At 37.4% G+C, this 20,102-nt stretch overlaps 1 protein-coding gene across 1 annotated transcript in view; it reads right to left on the reverse strand.

The window, feature by feature from the left end:
- Positions 1–20,102, reverse strand: part of fryl (furry homolog, like) — a 355,547-nt gene that overhangs the window by 75,858 nt on the left and 259,587 nt on the right. Inside the window, 3 exon segments of the mRNA XM_039751183.1 lie at positions 9,312–9,452; positions 9,760–9,930; positions 18,646–18,743. Of these exon segments, the coding sequence (XP_039607117.1) occupies positions 9,312–9,452; positions 9,760–9,930; positions 18,646–18,743 (410 nt within the window).

A 20,102-nucleotide genomic window follows, 5' to 3' on the forward strand; every position in this document is an offset into this window, starting at 1 on the left:
GGCACTGCATTAAAAACAGGCATGATTCTGTCATAGAAAACATTGATGGCCCAGGAACACTTCCAGAACTCAGTGCCTGTGAACACAGTTCGCCATGTCATCTACAAATTCAAATTAAAGTTCTATCAGGCAAAGAAGAAGCCAAATGTGAGAATGATCCAAAGCTCATTTAAAATGGACTGAGGCAAAGTGAAAAAGTGTTTAGTGGTCTGAAAAATCAAAATTTGAAATTCTTTTTGGAAAACATCCAGCTTGTTATTAGCGCTCACTTCAAAATTCTGCATCTCTGAGATGGATGCATTAGTGCAATTAGAAGCACTGTCCATCCAGACAACATCTGCATATTTCAGCAGGACAAAGTTAAACCGCATACTGCATCTATTACAACAGCATTGCTTTGTTAGTGGAAGAGTCCGTGTGCTGAACTGGCCCCGCTTGCAGTCTAGACCTTTCACCAATTGAAAACATTTGGTGCCTAATAAAGTGAAAAATACAATAAAGATGACCCAGGACTGTTGAGCGACTAGAATCCTATATCAGACAAGGATGGGACAACATTCATCTCCCAAAGGTACAGCAACTGGTCTCCTCAGTTCCCAGACATTTACTGATTGTTGTTAAAAGGAGGGATACTACACAGTGGTAAAAATGGCCCTGTCCCAACTTATTTGAGACGTGTTGCTGCCATCAAATTCAAAATGTCCTTATTATATTCTTAAAATGGTAAATTTTCTTAGTTTAAACATATGAAATGTTTTCTATGTTCAATTGTGAATAGCTTATGAGTTTATAAGATTTGCAAATCATTGTATTCTGTTTTTATTTTATAGGCTAATACAGTGGAGCACTTTAAAAAACTGCTAAAAACACATTTTAACATGGCCTTCTCATAACTTCACTGTAATCAAAATACTGATACTCTGTATATCTAACTCATTATAATAACTATTCATGGTGGCTCTAAAATCCATACTAACCTCTACTCTCTCTTCTGTTTCCTTTTCCGGTATTCTTTTGGTGGTGGCTTGCGCCACCAACATCCACTCAAAGCACTGTGATGTTCCAACAATGATGGATGGATTAAAACCTAGAAGTCTGTATGACCATCAACATCAAGTGACTCCGTGAGAACCGTAACTACAAAGAGGACTATTTCATTTATGTTAGGTAGAATGCCCAGAGGGGACTGGGTGGTCCTGTGGCCTGGAACCCCTGCAGATTTAATTTTTTTTTCTCCAGCCGTCTGGAGTTTTTTCTGTCCATCCTGGCCATCGGACCTTACTCCTTTTCTATGTTAACTAATGTTGTCTTATTTTAATTTCTTATTTTGTCTTTTATTTTTCTTTTCTTCATTATGTAAAGCACTTTGAGCTACTTTTTGTATGAAAATGTGCTATATAAATAAATGTTGCTGTTGTTGTTGTTATTTACATTTTGCACAGTGTTCCATCTTTTTTGGAATTGGGGCTGTATTACTGAATAGTAAAGAAAACAACAAAGTAAACACAAAGATTAAAAAAAAACTTAAGTATGCAAGTGAAATTCAAATGTCTTTACATTCGAAAGAATGAGTGTACAAAGAACAGCCCCTGACTACATGGTGGTGGAGATGTCTGTTTCTCAGACTATGGTGTTATTCGTACTGTTATTCTGGGCATCTTAGCTTCTTACCATTGTACCATTTGCTTTGTCACTATTCAGACCACTTCACCCTTATGGTAGTATAAATATACATCAGTGCGTCATCAAGGGGTTCAAGTCTAACGGTTTCATAATCCCTAAATGGGGATCCAGGTGATCCATTTTGATTTTATTTAAAGCTGCAAAGCAAATTCTATAATGCTAATTTCTCTTCATACTGAGCTATTTCAAATCTGCTAAATGCAAAATGCAATTGGATTTCAGTTACAATTCATAAAAATGAGCAACTGATTAAGACCATATTTTCCAAATTGAAAATGATTACATGTAGCTACATGTAAATTTTAAACTGTACATTTCTTTAGATAGATAGAACTTTATTTGTCCACAGGGGGAATTTTGACTTTCAATTGATAAATTAAAGATGATGTAAAGAGAAATACTTGCAAACAAAGAAAAAAAAAAAATAATAGTCCACTTTGTAAAAATATTATTCAAAGACGATAACCAAAAAAGTAATAATTTTAATAAATCTCACTTCAACAATACCAACAAAAATAAAGTTATAGTGCTTTAATTGCTCACATACCGTTGGTAAAGCTGCCCATTCTCTAAATTCTGCAACACTGCGCTTTTATTTTGCCTGAGACTTAAAAAAGGGATGCTTGCTTTCAGGACACATCACCTTCTGCTGCTTGGTAATCATGTCTATCTTGGTCACTATATATGCAAAAAATTGTCCCCAAATGAAGCAACAGTTGTTTGACATAACACAATATCTGATAAACAGCTTTATGTTTATTTGTAACTAGCAGAATACCCGCGCTTCGCAGCGGAGAAGTAGTGTGTTAAAGAAGGTACGAAAAAGAAAAGGAAAAATTTTAAAAATAACGTAACATGATTGTTAATGTAATTGTTTTGTCATTGATATGAGTGTTGTTCTCATCTCTATCTATATATATATATATATATATATCTATATATATATATATATATACCCGCTTGGCAGCGGAGAAGTAGTGTGTTAAAGAAGTTATGAAAAAGAAGGAAAACATTTTAAAAATAATATAACATGATTGTCAAAGTAATTGTTTTGTGTATTTGGCGGCAGCGTCACAAAGTTTTTTCCTAGCTGCATCAGAAAATGTACCACGACGACTGACGCCTCCTTTTACTGTTTTCTCACTGCTTGGATTGCTGCTGTCATATATATATATATATATATATATATATATATATATATATATATATATATATATATATATATATATATATATATATATATATATATATACACACATACCTATCTACATCATATATACACACACATACATACATACACACACACAAATTATATATATGTGTGTATGTATGTATGTACGTACGTACGTACGTACGTATGTATGTGTGTGTGTATATATATATATATAAGTGTGAATCGCCTTAATATTATTTTGCCGTGGTGTAGAAAAGGGGTCCCGTGTTTGCACTTGTCTGGGCTATAGCGCAGGGGGAGGATGAAAAAATTAAAAGTGCTCACTTTGACTTAAGGCAGAAGCGCAGTCAGCGTCTCAAAGGCCGGCACAGCTATGCACGCGCGCTGGCTGCTCGACTTTTGCTGGGCAGGAGACCCCTTTGTACACACGCTCATGATATCAAAAGTCTCAGCTCTTTGGAGGTCATTCATATATTATATGATATATATGTATATATATATATATATATATATATATATATATATCAAAATACCCCCTCAAGCGAGAAGTAGTGTGTTAAAGAAGTAATGAAAAAGAAAAGGAAACATTTTAATAATAACGTAACATGATTGACAAATTGTCATGAGTGTTGCTGTCATATATATGCCTGCCTAAATAAGTCACCCTCGCTTTGCTCTTACTTTATTTACCGTTCATTTAATCACGGCTAGTGGCGGAAAAATTATAAAATGGAAGGAGGATGGCTTTACCAAAACAATTATTGATGGCGAATCGATTATTCATAAAGCTTGAATTGGTGATGTTTTTCTGTGTTAACCTCATATTTTTTCATAGTTCTTCTCAAACTAAGGTGGTGCGAGGGTAAAATGAATCGGGATGCGCTGATCAAAGTAATCGGTGTACCAGGAAATCATGCATTGACAAAAGATCCCCTGTGCTTGTAATGCAAAGTGTGATTAAATGCATTATTTTTAACGCTTATGGAGCACATGCATCGAAGCTTCTCAGCTGTGCTTGTGCTAAGAAAAGGAAAGATTTTAAAAATAACGTAACACGATTGTCAATGTAACCTTTTGTAAGTAGTGCCTGGAGGATTCAGTGTGGAGAAACTCTATAGAGATAGCGTGTGTATTAACTTGTGGATTTTTCTGTGAGTATTTGGTGGCAGTCTGACCAAGTTGCTTCGGAAGACGGCGTTAGCTGCAGAGCTCAGCGCCAAATGAGATGAATGGGAGGGGAGATGATGACGTGACTCCCCACCGCCTTAACTGTCAATCCCCCAAAAACACAGTCTCTCGGAATTTGCATAAGCACACCCCTTCACCTACAATTTTAACTTAGTTACAAAGTGATCAAAACTCGTTTATATCCTCGTCCTCTCATTAAACTTGTATCCCGCATTACCTGTGGGCATGTGAAACGCCAGCGGTAGCCTGTCTATGAACTTAATTTAAAGTTTAGGTTTACACCTTGCTTTCTTTCCGAGGTAGCAGCAGTCATGAATATGGTAGTATATGTCACTCGCTCGCTTCTTATTGTTTCGCTGCCTTCTCAATTATATAATGCATCTTTTCTTAAGCGCTTTTTTGGTGGTCTTCCTGGTTTTCTACGCACTGCGTTGACAGTCAGTTCACGTGATTACGTGAGAGGCGTGATGATGTCACACGAAACTCCGCCCCCACGTCATTGCCAGCTCAACTCCATTACAGTTAATGGAGAAAAATACCTTCCAGTTATGACCATTAGGCGTAGAATTTCGAAATGAAACCTGCCCAACTTTTGTAAGTAGCTGTAAGGAATGAACCTGCCAAATTTCAGCCTTCTACCTACACAGGAAGTTGGAGAATTAGTGATGAGTGAGTGAGTGAGTGAGTGAGTGAGTGCTTTGCCTTTTATTAGTATAGATATTTACCCCATGGTACTTAAACTGATCTGCGATTATAAAAGGTAAGGTGTCCAATCTAATATTGTGTGCTTGAGAATTCACTGGAAAGAGCACACTTTTGCTCAAATTAATTCTGAGATCAGAAATATTTTAAAATTTTGTTAGTGCTGTTAGGACAGCAGGCACAGTATATAAAGACATTTTGCATATAAAGAAATTTTCTGTTCAAGTCCTTCTCTGATATTCCCCTTTAACTCAAAAGCATTTTGACAGCGAACTGCCAGTGGTTCAATGGCGATTGCGACAAGGGACATCCTTGTCTAGTACTACATTCTAGTTTGAATTAGTCTAAATTAATGTTGTTAATACAAACTGAAGCTTCTGGACTGGTATACAGTAGTTTGATCCATGCACAAATGTTCGGGCCAAACCCAAATTTCTTCAGTATGGTGAAAATAAACATATCTGTAATGTCAATAAATAAAGCTCTAAAGCATTAACCCCTTGTAGACGATTGTCGCGAATTCGCATCAAACCGCTTGCAGGCTGAATGCAGCCGAGGTGGCACGCGCATCCCGCTAATGCCGGTTGCTGCGTATTCGATACGTTCCAAGGATTGTATTGAAAGTGCTTCTGCTCCCATCTAGCGGTCGTAGTGGAAACGAGGCGTTGGCGTTTCCAAGCACGTGGATTTTGGCTGCTTACTTCGCGAAATTCTCCATATCTGAGGTTAATTGTGCTAAGATAAAAATACATATAAGCTGATAGTTTTCTTCTATTGCTGATATTTCAGAATAGACTACATGTGACGAAAATTCCGGAAGTTAGACGCCGTTTTCGCTATGTCGCTTTTTCGCTACATTCGGCAATAATGGCTACATATGAGAAATATTGTATTTAGGTGCAATATCATTGAAATTCAAATTCCTGTGCATAGATTTCAAATGCTTTGCATATTGATCCTAGTTTATTTCTAGAATTAATGTAAAAATAGCATACTGAGATATAAATGTGATTTCTGCCCTTTATTTTGAGGCAGAACGAAATGAACACATCAACTTTCTATGGGAAGCGAGCTGGTGAACTTCAAATCAGGGTTCCACCAGTTGAAAGTGATGACAGCTGTCTCATTGACAGTGAGGAGAGCGATGAAGACTACATACCTACACCATTATCACAAGGTGATGTTTCTGAAGATGAAAGCAGCAGTAATGAGAGTACTGACAAAGAAAGCAGCAGTGATGAAGACTCTGACAGCAATCATGATGCACCTGCTAGCACCAGTGCTACTGGTGCAAGAAGGCGACCAGCTGCTACTGCAAGGAGAACACAGCAAAAGGTAGTGTGGAAGACGGTGCAACAACAGAATTCTGCAAAAGACATTCCAATTTGGCAAGCTGCTCTTCCAGATGCTGATGAAATCAGACTGCCAATTCAGTACTTACGAGACTTTTTTGATGCTGATCTTTTGGATAGTATTGCACAACAAAGTAATCTGTATTGCACACAAAAAAATCCAAATAGTGCCCTCAAATTGGATCGAAATGAATTGGAGCAGTTTATTGGTACTGTAGTGTACATGAGTGTTGTACATTTACCAAGGTCAAGAATGTACTGGTCCAGTGAATGTCGAGTAGCACAGGTGGCTGATGTGATATGCAGAGACAGATGGGAACAAATTAAAAAATTCATTCATTTCAATGACAACAGCAACATGCCAGCCAACAATGATGGAAATTACGATAAGCTTTTCAAAATCAGGCCAATTATTAATTCACTTCTCCCAAAATTTCAGGGTCTCCCACAAGATCAAATGTTGTCTATTGATGAGCAAATGGTGCCATTCAAAGGTAGATCTAGTCTAAAGCAATATATCCCCAAGAAGCCATACAAATGGGGATACAAAATCTTTGTGCTTTGTGACACAAAAGGTATGGTGCATTCATTTTATATATTTGCAGGGAAAATAGATCCTTAACCTGGAGAACCTAACATTGGTGCAAGTGGAAACATTGTGCTAAAGCTTGCACAAGTTATTCATGGTGCTCTCAATCACTTGCTGTATTTTGAAAACTGGTTTTCTTCCTTGGACTTGTTTGTTGCCCTTGCAAACAAGGGAATACCAGCCCTTGGGACTGTGCAGCAAAGTCGCCTGCAAGGGTGCAATTTCAGCGTAGACACCGATATGAAGAAGGGAAGAGGGTCATTTGAAGAGAAAAAGGTTGTTGTAGTCAATGTAGAAATAAGAGCAGCAAAATGGTTTGATAATAGAGGGGTGATCGTTGCCAGCACTTTTGCCAGTGCCCAGCCTGTTTCTAATGTAGAAAGATGGCATAGAAAGTCGAAAAAGAAAGTGTCGATAGAATGTCCAAACATCATCAGCCTGTACAACAAGTTCATGGGTGGCGTTGATGCTCTTGATGCACTAATTGCATATTATCGTAGCCACATAAGGTCAAAAAAGTACTATCATAGGTTCTTTTTTCATTTTGTTGATATGGCCATTGTAAACAGCTGGTTGTTGTATTGACGTGATTGTGATTCACTGGATGTTCCAAGAAAGGAGCAGAAGGATTTGCTTGCTTTTAGAACCTCAATTGCACAGGCACTCTGCATCCAAGGCAAGGATATGTCAAGGAAGAAGAGGGGGCGGCCTTCATCTGATGTTGAAAGGGATTTCGAAAAGAAGAAACATCGAGGTCCAGCTAAGGCTATTCCAACAATGGAAGTCTGTTCAGATGCTGTGGGTCACTGGCCAGTGGTTGAAAGTGGACGGCAACGCTGCAAACGCCCAAATTGTAAGGGCCAGACTGTAATAAAATGTTCAAAGTGCAATGTTCACCTGTGCCTCAACAAGAACAACAACTGCTTTCGAGAATTCCATGAGTAAGACTGTTTCTCCTCATGTGACTTTGTTAATTTCATGACATTCTAGTGATTTTTTGAAAATTTTTGTAATTTGGATTGTTGACTGGAGGAACTGATCAATAACAGCATCAATAAAATAATCTACATACCTGAAAGTGAAAAATTTGTTTAATTACTATTCCCAATTATGCCTAATGTCGCTAATTTGCATCATACCTAAATTTATATCTAATAATGCAAAGACATTTAAAATGTAAAACAAAGAGAATCCTGTAAGTAATTTTAAATATCTTAGATATGCAATTTGATTTGACCTTAAGCATATTAAAATGCCTGTACAGACGTAAAATGCTTGTGCAAACCAGTTTGAATAAGTCTGTAATGTAAGTTTGGTTCCTGATTTGATGAAGGTGGCTGTGGTGTGTATTATAATAAATTGGATGAAAAATTGAAATGTTTAGGAATCACTACTTAAATGTGTCACCAGAAATATCCAGCAATCCAGCAAATAGGGGTTGGAAATCTTAAAATTGCAGCAAAAACATTTTGCATTATTTAATGTGGTATTTGTAAGATGCAATCCTTCTATATAAAAGCAGTCGGGATTGAGTGCTACACGGGCGCGGAGTTTCACACACACCCCGTCCATTTTGCAATGCACGATGGGATTTGTAGTTTCGTTTTCCAGGTAAAGATGATTTTCTACTCCAGACTGTGCGATATCTTCTTCTTTCTTATTATATAAAAGCGGTCGGGATTGTCCTTCCATCCCGTGAGTGGAAAGCGTAGCGTAGCGTACTACTTGCAGCTTGCGGTACGAAGCGACATGATGTGAGCAGAGTTCTGGTGCTCCCATCGTTCCCTTGCTTTTGTGCACGATGCGCTGGAAAAATAGATAAAATTATGTCTCTGGAAATAATTAATGTTGATGGAGTACAAATGCCTCACCGCGTAGTAAATATCAGGGGTTTCAAAAGGGCGACCTCAATATAGAAAAAAGTTTAAATTTCATCACAAAAATAACAGAAACTACGAGTATTAAAGTAATACTGCTCAAATGCAATATAACCAAATTAATGAGTTTGTATAAAATATCAAATTGATCTACATAGTGAATTGCCTTAAGAAGTGGTCAACTTAAAAGGCGGGTCAGCCTAGTTGTGGGATATTTTGGGATGTTGATATATTTTTCCAGTGTGTCTGTATTGAATCATGTATGTTTTATATATTTTGCACATAATAATCAATTCCTTTCAATTAAGATAACAATACTGACTAGTTTTTCTTGCATAAGGTGGGAAAAATCATTGAACATCAAGCTAGTGAATCCATGGTAGACAAGATTTATAGTGCTTGGCACACTTTCACAGATAACTAATTTAACAGATTTGACTCTAATTCAAATGAACTTTAGAACAAACACTATCTATGTGATTTAATACTGCTTTTCATACATACATAAATAAATAAATAAATGGCAAAGAGTGCATCGTGTTTCTTTCTTAGTGACTCTCTGTTGTATTTAACATTAATGTTCAAACCTTAAAATATTTTGACACATATTCAGAAATATTATTAAGGAATACTACTTGGAAAGTAATAAAATAAAAATTCCAGAATAAGTTATTAGGTTTCTGCTATGTAAGGCTGAAATATTTCTAAAACAATTAAAAACTACATTATGGTTTCTTTGTTCTTACCTGTACATATTTACCAATTATTTTCATGATTTCCAGATTGAACTGCTTTACTGGAGCTGCAGAGAGGTCAATATGACTTAAAAGGCTATAGATTATCTGAAGCAAAGACTGCTGCATGCTGGACAAACCCTTTTCCAGCAACTAAAAGAGAGGTAATAACAAAACAAAACAAAAAAAAAAACCATTAAATATTACAGAACATGGTGTCTGAATACCACATTTATAAATCAAATTATGCCCTGAGATTACAATGCCCAATAATTGAAGATCATTTTCTTATGTCATTGTGTAAACCAGTCATTATTTAAATTCTTCCATTTCATTTTACATAGACACACTTTCTACAAATAACCTTTCATCAATTCATTATTAAATACAGGCCAGCATATTTTAGTTTATTCACTATCAATCAAACGTTTCAGATAATGAAAAAAAAATTTCACCTTACCTCAGCAAGGTAGGTGACTAGATTGAAGGTTATCTCAGAAAATGAATCATGAATGTACCGGCAAACTACATTAATCCAGTTACAGCAATCTCGGGAATAGCTGTGTGTACTGTATAAACTCATCATGTGTGCAAGGTTGGACAAAGTTGCCGATTTTTCCTCTGCACATACCTGGCAGAAAACAAGATAGAGAGAGAAAACTTTCTTTTTAGCATCTTAAGAGCTGTTTTCAGGCTTTTAAAAATCACAAATGAAAACTGGCATTTAGGTTTACTCATGTCTATTTGAATGACAATTAATTAAGGTAACAGCAAGATTCTCACACCTTAAATCAAAATTAATATTGGAACTAGTTATATTAACAAATTTAACATAAAATCTTTTAAATACAAAATGCAGATACATAGCCTCTAAAGATAAAATCATACTATATTGACAATATATTATTAAAAGACCATGAAAGCTTGGTTCCTTCAGAACTATAAGCAATGCAAGGATATATGATTAGAGCTTTTGACACAGAGCTAGCTGAACAACACAAACACTTCAGTCATTAAAAAATTAGACTGCTTCTGTGTTGTGATGTAAAGTCAGTTTTAAATCAATGTATGTCCTGAGATATTAAACATTTTCAACTAACTCTGTTGTTTGCTTTTTATTTTTCGTCTCTTGTGGATGAAAGGCATTACTTTTGAAATCAATAACAAATTGAAAGCTTTAAGTTTTTTTATAGACTTAACATGCAAAAAGAAACCATCAGATAAACACAATGACGATTAAATGGACTAATTTTATTTTTTATTAATTAGGCTCTAAGTTAATCAGTTAATGAGAACATGTTAGAAAGGTGACCAATAACATTTATTTTTTTTTTAAAACGTTATTAAGCTATCAATCCACGTAAAAATGTAAATCTTCAGTAAACCTCTTCACCATAAACCTTTTTCTGTACTTCACAGTTTTTAAAGTGTACTATAAATAGAGAGGAGGTACACACTAATGTAATCAGCAGGGCCTAGTAACAGTTTGGCTACTCATCTGCAGGCTTTATCTATGGAAAAATTCAAGAGTTTGTCAGGTACATAAAATTCTGTCAGAAAAGTATAATGACTGAAGTCCACCCAGGACGACAGTTGGTGCATTTAGTGATAGTGGCTGCAAATCTTTCATCATATTGAACAACTTCTCTTTTGCGCTAGAAGCATTTGTCTTTGAATAAATATGCATAACTGTGAAAAACATCTGTGGGAATTCCTGCAATAAATGTGAACAGTCTAAAACATTCAGAGAGAAGCACAGTGATTGACCTTAAAAACTGTAAACACTTTCAGTAGTCAAAATATAAATGGGCCAAAGATTTTTTTTTTTATTTAAATTTACTTTTTTGGCTGATACCTCTATATAAAAGGAAACAATTGAGATAGAATTGTTTACATTTCTTTTGTTTTTCAAGGTGAAGCACAGGCAGGCAAAGTAACTTGCTCATGATCACAGAGTGTTAATAGAGGGATATGAACCCACAACCTCAGGGTTTGAAGTACAAAGCCTTAACCACTACGCCACACTGATAGTAATATACAGCAGGTATAGAACGATTTTAAACAAGCTACCTCAAGAAATCTCACAAGCATTTTCTAAGGATGCTGCCTGTGAATCCTAGCAATATGGACAGGCAACCACTAGAAACAGTAGTGTATTACAGATTAAATATTGATTCTTTAAACTCTAAAACCCACATTGTTCTGGGACAATGCCATTATTCAAAGTTGTTTGTGTATGTTAAAATAAACCCACAAGTCAATCAAAAATAATAACGGAATTTTTACATACCCAAGTATCCATGTTGTCTGCTCTCTTTTATTAGTAAAAGATGCGATTTGCGCATGTATAAGCCAAGGTGAGCAAGTGCATCACAGCTTAATGAATCTGCTTTTATTAAAGATTCCACCTGCTGTCCATCGAGCCAAATACAGTGAAAGGCTTATTATCATTGGATAGCTGAGGTTCAGATCATTGCAATAATTTACATTTGTCTATGATTGGTCATTCATACTACATGTTACAACTGTGAGCAATAGGCATGAAGTCAATTTTCTGCATGACAGCTAAGCATATGTATTGTTATGTATTATACATTTTGTGACAGTGCAGCAGTGGCAACATGAAGATTGTTTGGTTAATATGGATTAAGACTAGAAGTTTGTACTTGGGAAATGTCTTTTTCTAGAAAAACAAAAGGACAACATACGGTTGACAAAGTCCTACAAAAGTTACAGAATGCAAGTGATACAGAATATGAAGACCTTGAGTCATATTCTGATTACAGCATTAGCTCTATAAGAAAGATGCATATTTCTGAAAGGCTCGGAGCTACACTTGATTTTGAAGTACTGCTTATAGCATAACTTGGAAACATCATGGGTTCAGTCACCTTACCTAGACGCTGTTTTCTGAGCAGTGCTCTCCTAATTTTAACTTACAATACTGGCAAAGTTTACTGTTATGCTGTACCTGAAGTTTTACATGGAGACCAATGAACCTATCCCACTCTTTGATAGAAAGTTACTGTTCCACACTACACAAACTTTCACTGGGTTCTGCTCTTTGATTGAATGTACTTGTATCATGCTGCTGCTCCAAGTTTCATGTGGAGACACCTCTCTCCCTTCCCCTTGATGGAAAAAGTATTATATTAATAAATATATATATATATATATACACATATATACATATATATATACTGTATATACATATATATATATATACATACATATATACATACATATATACATATATATATATACATACATATATATATATATACACATACATATATACATACATATATATATACATATATATATACATACATATATACATACATACACATATCTATAATAATAAAAGGCAAAGCCCTCACTCACTCACTCACTCACTAATTCTCCAACTTCCCGTGTGGGTGGAAGGCTGAAATTTGCCAGGTTCATTCCTTACAGCTTCCTTACAAAAGTTGGGCAGGTTTTATATCGAAATTCTACACGTAATGGTCATAACTGGAAGCAGTTTTTCTCCATTTACTGTAATGGAGATGAGCTTCAACGCCGTGGGGGAGTTTAGTGTGACATCATCACGCCTCCCACGTAATCACGCAGTACATAGAAAACCAGGAAGACCTCAAAAAAGCGCTTAAGAAAACATGCATTATATAATTGAGAAGGCAGCGAAACAATAAGGAGCGGCGAGTGACATATACAACCATATTCATGAGTTCTGCTACTTCGGAAACAAAGCACGATGTAAACCTACACTTTAAATTAAGTTCATAGACAGGCTGCCGCTGGCGTTTGTAATTTAGTGCCTGCCCATATAAGGCCGTCCGTCAGCGGCAATCCAATAGCAAACTGCCACGGGTAAATATTCACGGGTGAAGGACTGTGCTTATGGAGAGGAAGATGAGATGGTCAGGGTGGTGTTTGACACAAACTCAGCGAAACTGCGAGAGAAAGTTTTAAGTGCCAGGACTAAGGTAACATTAAATACAGCCATGGACATAGCAGGAGATGGCACCAGCACAGCTGGGAACCTTCGATGCATGTACACCGAGTGGCTCACGTGAACTGACGCAGTGCACAGATAAAGGCAACAGTTCCAAAGAGCTGAACAAAACCGAATTACACAATTGAAAAGGCAGCAAAAATATGAAGCGTCTGATACATACAAGCATATTCATAAATCCAACTACTGCGGAAACAAAGCACACGTTGGATAAAGTCAATGTCCTGCTAAAGGAAGACAGTGTAAAAAAAACCCGTGCATGCAGTGTGTCAGGTCTCAGATAAAGAAGAAGACGAGCTGTTTATTGATGCAGTAAGAAACGAATCGATGAATGAAACCTGTCATCTTTACAGCGATTGACAAACACGGAATGTAACTTGAAAACAACACATCCTGCAAATACGAACCTGATTGAAAGAAATAATGATAATCAAATCCTTGATGACAGCAACACTCAGTAACACTCACAAAACAAATACTGTATATTGACAGTCATGTTACGTTATTTTTAAAATGTTCCCTTTTCTTTTCTAGCTTTTTAACACACTACTTCTCGCTGCGACGCGGGTATATATATATGTATATATGTATATATATAACCCGATCTACATACTCGAATAATGGATACTTTATTCGCCATCAATGATTGTTTTGGTAAAGCCATACTCAGTGTATTCATTAGATGAGCGGTAAAAAGTAAGGGCGAGGAGGATGACTTATTGAGGCATGCAGGCTGTAGTCTTGCGTCAACTCTATCTGAATTGCGCGATCACATTTGAAAAAATATATCTTTTCAAGTTCTATTTAGTCCATATGTGTCAAACTCAATTGGATTTTTTTTCTCCCTAAATAATAAAAACCATCATTTAAAAACTGCATTTTGAGTTTACTTGTGTTATATTTGACTAATGGTTAAATGTGTTTGATGATCAGAAACATTTTGTGTGACAAACATGCAAAAGAATAAGAAATCAGGAAGGGGCAAATAGTTTTCACACCACTGTATATATATATATATATATATATATATATATATATATATATATATATATATATATATATATATATATATATATATATATATATATATGACAGCAACACTCATCACTCACAACAGTGACAAAACAATTACATTGACAATCATGTTACGTTATTTTCAAAATGTTTCCTTTTCTTTTCATTGCTTCTTTAACACACTACTTCTCCTTTCTGCCTTGGTATTTTATAGTATATATATATATATATATATATATATATATATATATATATATATATATATATATATATATATATATACTAATAAAAGGCAAAGCCCTCGCTGACTCACTCACTCACTAATTCTCCAACTTCCTGTGTAGGTAGAAGGCTGAAATTTAGTAGGCTCATTCCTAATAGCTTACTTACAAAAGTTAAGCAGGTTTTGTTTCGAAATTCTACACGCAACGGTCATAATGGTCGACAACGTCCACCATTTTGAACTTTCTTATTTATGGCCCCATCTTCACGAAATTTGGTAGGCGGCTTTGCTGCGCTAACCGAAACCGATGTACGTACTTATTTCGGTGGTATGATGCCACTGTCGGCCGCCATATTGAACTTTTCAACAGTCTTTGTTACTTATGGGCCCATCTTCAAGAAATCTGGTTCGAGGGTTCTCAACGCTAACTGACTCCTCCTTGCGTACATATATACGTCCATAGCCTGCAGCTTGGTCACCGTGTGAGGCGGCGTTGGGTCCCCCATCCCAATGCCTCCCACGTTGTTGGTTGCCTGCCTATATAGGGCCGTCCGTCACTCCAGTCTCTACATTCCCTTCCTTGCTTCGCCACGGGATTCACGTCTCCCTGCTGATAACTACAGCCTTTTTATTTAATCCACGGATTCTCCGCTGCTTTATTGTTCATTTATTACGATGATAGTTATTGTGTAGGTATTTTACACTTAGTTTACATTGTTCAGGTACCCATTTCCTTTATTATTCCAACCGTACCCCCATTAACATGCCTATCGAGGTGATCACCATCGATCAAAGAACTGTCACTTACCGAGTGGTTTCCATGCCCGGAGATGGCATCTGCCTTTTCCATTCTCTTTGTTACATATTGCACGGCCATATCAGGCTCATTCTTGATATCCGGAGGAACATTGTGTCTTATGTATTGAATGACTGGGACAGGTTCAAGGTGTGGACTGATGACGGTATAGGAGATAATTATACTACACAGGAGCACTATAACAGTGAAATGCTTAAGCTCTTCACCTATGGTTCTGTATGTGAGTTGATGGCTGCCGCTGAATTGTTCGGTTGTCGCTTTCAAGTGTACCGGAATGGCCAAATATTGTACACCTTTGGACAACCGCCAGTGCCTCTTAAACATCTTAGATTCACAGGTGACGATTTCAGTAGTGGACACTTTGATGTTTATGAATGTTTAAACTCTCAAAAGCTGGATGTGAAGTTATCGATGAAACCGGTTGTATGCTTACAATGCTTGACAGATGCCGAATGTCACTTCAACACAAGTCCTTCAAATACTGTCATAATTGAAACAAACCATGAAACTCAAACCAATTATGACAGCAGCAATCCAAGCTGTGAGATTTGAGACAAGATTACTTTTCACATGGCACAGAGCACAGCTTGGTCATATTACAACCGGCGGGCCGAACTGACAATGTGGTATACAAAGAGATCCTTAACAAATAGTTATTGGTATATTTTCCCTCCGTTTAAAAAAGTTACATTTTCTTCTTAATAAAAATTTTAAGGCAGTACTTCGCTGCTGCTAAGCGCGGGTATTTTGCTAGTATTATTATATATATATATATATATTGTGAACGCTGGCCCGGCACAGACAGACGGACATCATATTTTGCTCCCAACACACTTTATTTACACTAATATACAAAAGTCACGTGCACTCACAACCCCAGTGCCTTCTGCACCGATTCCCCCAAGTCCAGGGCCCACAGTCCTGTGCCTTGCTTCCTGGCCGCCTCCTGTCCACGCTCTCCAGCTCAGTCCTTCTTCCTCCCGACTTCCACCAATGACTGGAGGGAGGCGCCCTAAATAAGGCTCCCGGATGAGCCCCAGGTGTTTCCGGCACCTGTTCCTTGGCCACGCCCAGCGTGGCGGAAGTGCTGGCTGCCTTCCTGGCAGCTCTCCGGGCGCCACATAAAGTCTTCCCCGGCACTTCCTGGTGTGGCGGAAGTGCCGGGCTCCCGGGGTAATTAGGCCCAGGGCGCCGCCTGGCGGTGGCCACGGGTCCCTACAGGGCTGGGCTTCCATGCCCTGTACCCGAGGCCCCTGCGTAACCAGGACGGGCGCCCCACTCTGTCTGGAGGAGGCACTCGCCCTCCTCTTGTCCTCAAGCGTCCCGGCCGGGCTCCAGCCCCAGCCGCGGACCGTCTTGGATAAACCGGCATCGGGCGCCGCCTGGCGGTGACCACGGGCCCCTACAGGGAAGGGCTTCCATGCCCTCAACCCGTGGCCCCCAACAGAACCAGGACGGACGCCCCCCCGCGGTGTGGAGGAGGCACAAGCCCTCCTCTCGTCCTCCAAGGCGTCCCGGCCGGGCTCCAGCTCCGGCCGGCGACTGCATGGGATCAACCGGCATCGGGGCGCCGCCTGGCGGCAACCACGGGCCCCTACAGGGTAGGGCTTCCATGCCCTCGACCCGTGGCTCCCAATAGAACCAGGACGGACGCCTCTGCGGTCTGGAGGAGGCACAAGCCCTCCTCATGTCCTCCTGGCCCCGGGGGCTCCAGCCCCGACGGGGCCACAATATATATATATATATATATACATATATATATACACACACACACACTGGATATACACACACACACATATATATATATATATATATACAAACACACACACTACTGATCAAACGTTTTAGATTATTATCTAGTTTTTATGGGAATGCACGCATTTTAATTTTGTAATGTTTCATGAAATCAATTATTCTTGAATAAAAGGCACTTGTTTTGTTGATTTGTTGAAATAAAAACATACATTTCATTTGAGTATAAAGAATGAAACTGAAAGAAAAAAAAAAAAATCACACATAAAACCACACATATTTCATTATACCACATCTTCATCTGAAAACTAACAGTGTCAGATCGGGGGAAGTGTGCATGTGACTGACAGAGTAAAACTGAATAAAAAAAATGCAAACATTTACAAGTACCATAACTTTACACAAGCTGTTAAGGCTAAAATCAAAAGTATGTTTTTATTATAAAATAGTAACAGTAACTCCTCACTACTCAAAGTGTTGAATGCAGGAGTTACCTGGGATCGAACCAGCAACGTCTTGATTACATAGCAGCCGTTCATACTCCTGCACCAGCCAAGCACATGTTTATTAACCAGCCGCGTTTCCACTGTGAAGTGTGTAAACACACACATGCAAACATCTTCACTTTGTATCGATTGATATTTAGGATCAGTTTTCACACATTAACAACAACATGTAAATTGAACAATTTATTTTTCCTCGGTTTTATTCTTGAATAAATGTACACTTGTTTTGTTATACCTTTTGTGAAAGTGTTTATTTGACATTTGGATTTAAGTCTTTATACATTATACACTTCATGTCAACATTTTGTTGCAATTACTATAACATATGAAAATACTTTCTGTTTTAGTTATGTGTTCAACATTTCGTGCCTCGCATTTCCTATCATCCTGCATTTACACAGATCACTGTGACATGAACAGCCATTAAATGTATATATTTCAAATAATGATATATTATTTTCCAATACAATTCCAGATACCTCACTCCCAGATAAAGAGACTTCAGCTATGAGAAATTTGCATCTGACTTCAGCTGCATTTGTGGGCGATGGGACAGCAGGCTGCCAGCGTGTGGGCAACTGACAGATTTGCAAAAAAAAGACACTTATTGGCGCAGTGATGAGGAGGTGCAAGTAAAATTAAGGTGGCCTGGCATTACAAATATTTTTGTAGGTTTCAGGGATTCTAGTGTAAATGGCCAATACACCTGATTAAGTACAGATAGCTGAACATCCCCATTTTGAACTAATTTTTATTCCTTCATTTTGCAGCATCCAACTATCACAGTCATGAACTGGTACACCCCATATTATGGAGTTTGTAATAACTGTTCTATTAACTTCCCTTTGTTTATTATCGGTTTGTGGTCCTTATTGCATTTATTTTCATATATGTTTGTGCAGTTTGAGCACTATTAGTACAAAAGTTTAAAGATACCTAACAATTACCAAGCTCTGTACCCAACAAAAAATGTGATCAACAGAATATATATTCAACTGCATTCGAATATATTAACTTACCTTCGCAATTTTGTCTGCTGTTTCTTTGCAAAACTGTGTAGGACTATCAAAATGTTGAATAAGATGAGGTAAAAGGCACAATATGTTTAATGGAAAACCTGTCAACAAAACAAATAGAAATATAGATTTTCATGTATTTTCCAACAATTAAACGGAAAATAACTGAAATATGCAATAAAATCAAGTATTCTCAGGGCAATCAGGATCAACACAATGTTTAATTACCATTGGTATAACAATAGCTTTAAATTACTTTTTGATTAAACAATAATGTTTATGAATATATAACAGGAATTAGGAAGCAAATATGTTTCTCAATATATGCATTTTTATATGTTAAGAAATTGAACAACAAATGGTCTGACTTGCAGCAAGAGCAAATATCAACCTAGAATTCTGTAACAATTCTTCAGTATCAACTACTCAAAAATAAAAATGTTTTTCATTCGTGGCTGATATAAAGCAGTCCATCAAGCAAAGCTTTTTTAACCTCTGACAATCATTGAAACGACTTCCTGAAAAGTACAATATGTTGCATATGAGAAAACATTTTATTTTTGGTTTAATTAAACAAATACTTATTTTTAGAACTTCTTTGCTAATACTAAAATTCATGGATTATGTGCACTTCAGCTTGCAGCTTTTACTTCCTTTAACATTAACCCCTACATAGAAGTAGGAAAAGATGAAGCACCAGAAGAAGAATTGGAACTCGGAAACTACTTTTCAAACTTAACACTGGAACACATGCAAAGTCAGTGTTTTGAAATTCAGAGCTACAGAGAAGCATCTTTCATTATATTAGAGTTCTTTAGGACAGTGGTGAAACAATACCAACTAACAAGTTTCTCAGAGTCTCGTATACAGTTTCTGTTATCTTTTATGCAATTTTATCCATCCCACTTCTGTTTTGTGAGTAAATAGTGGATCCACAGCTTAACAATTAGGAGCCCTTTTTAAATAAATAACTAAATTGCTGCATGTTTGCTCACAATTAAAAAACAGTGGTTCCAACCAATCTATATATATATAATTCACTAAGGCAAGACACCAACTGAAAGCATGCTGGAAGGGGCGTGGATTCACTAAGCCGCCGACAAGTAAGACACCTATGGCGCACGCAGGAAGGAGTCACGCCCACCAACTCCAAGAAGTATGCAGTCTTTAAAAACCGAGTTTTCGGTTACGACTCACGACCGCGTGCAACATAGCAAACTGTTTTACATGCTACGTACAGCAATTCGCATCCGCAACAAACATGCATCTTCTTAGATGCTCCTGCAGGAACACGGAAAGTCTACGTGAGTCACAGGTGCATCTGGACTGTGCAAAGACGACAACGACTCGAGTGATGAGTTGGAGGTGGGCACATGAGCGATGGCGATCCGGCAATTTTCAGTCATGGACGATTGTGTATTGGTTCGTTCCGTGCATTGTTACAATGTTGCTTTTCTTGT

Source organism: Polypterus senegalus, chromosome 4 (genome assembly GCF_016835505.1).
Source record: "Polypterus senegalus isolate Bchr_013 chromosome 4, ASM1683550v1, whole genome shotgun sequence".
Lineage (NCBI taxonomy): Eukaryota > Metazoa > Chordata > Cladistia > Polypteriformes > Polypteridae > Polypterus > Polypterus senegalus.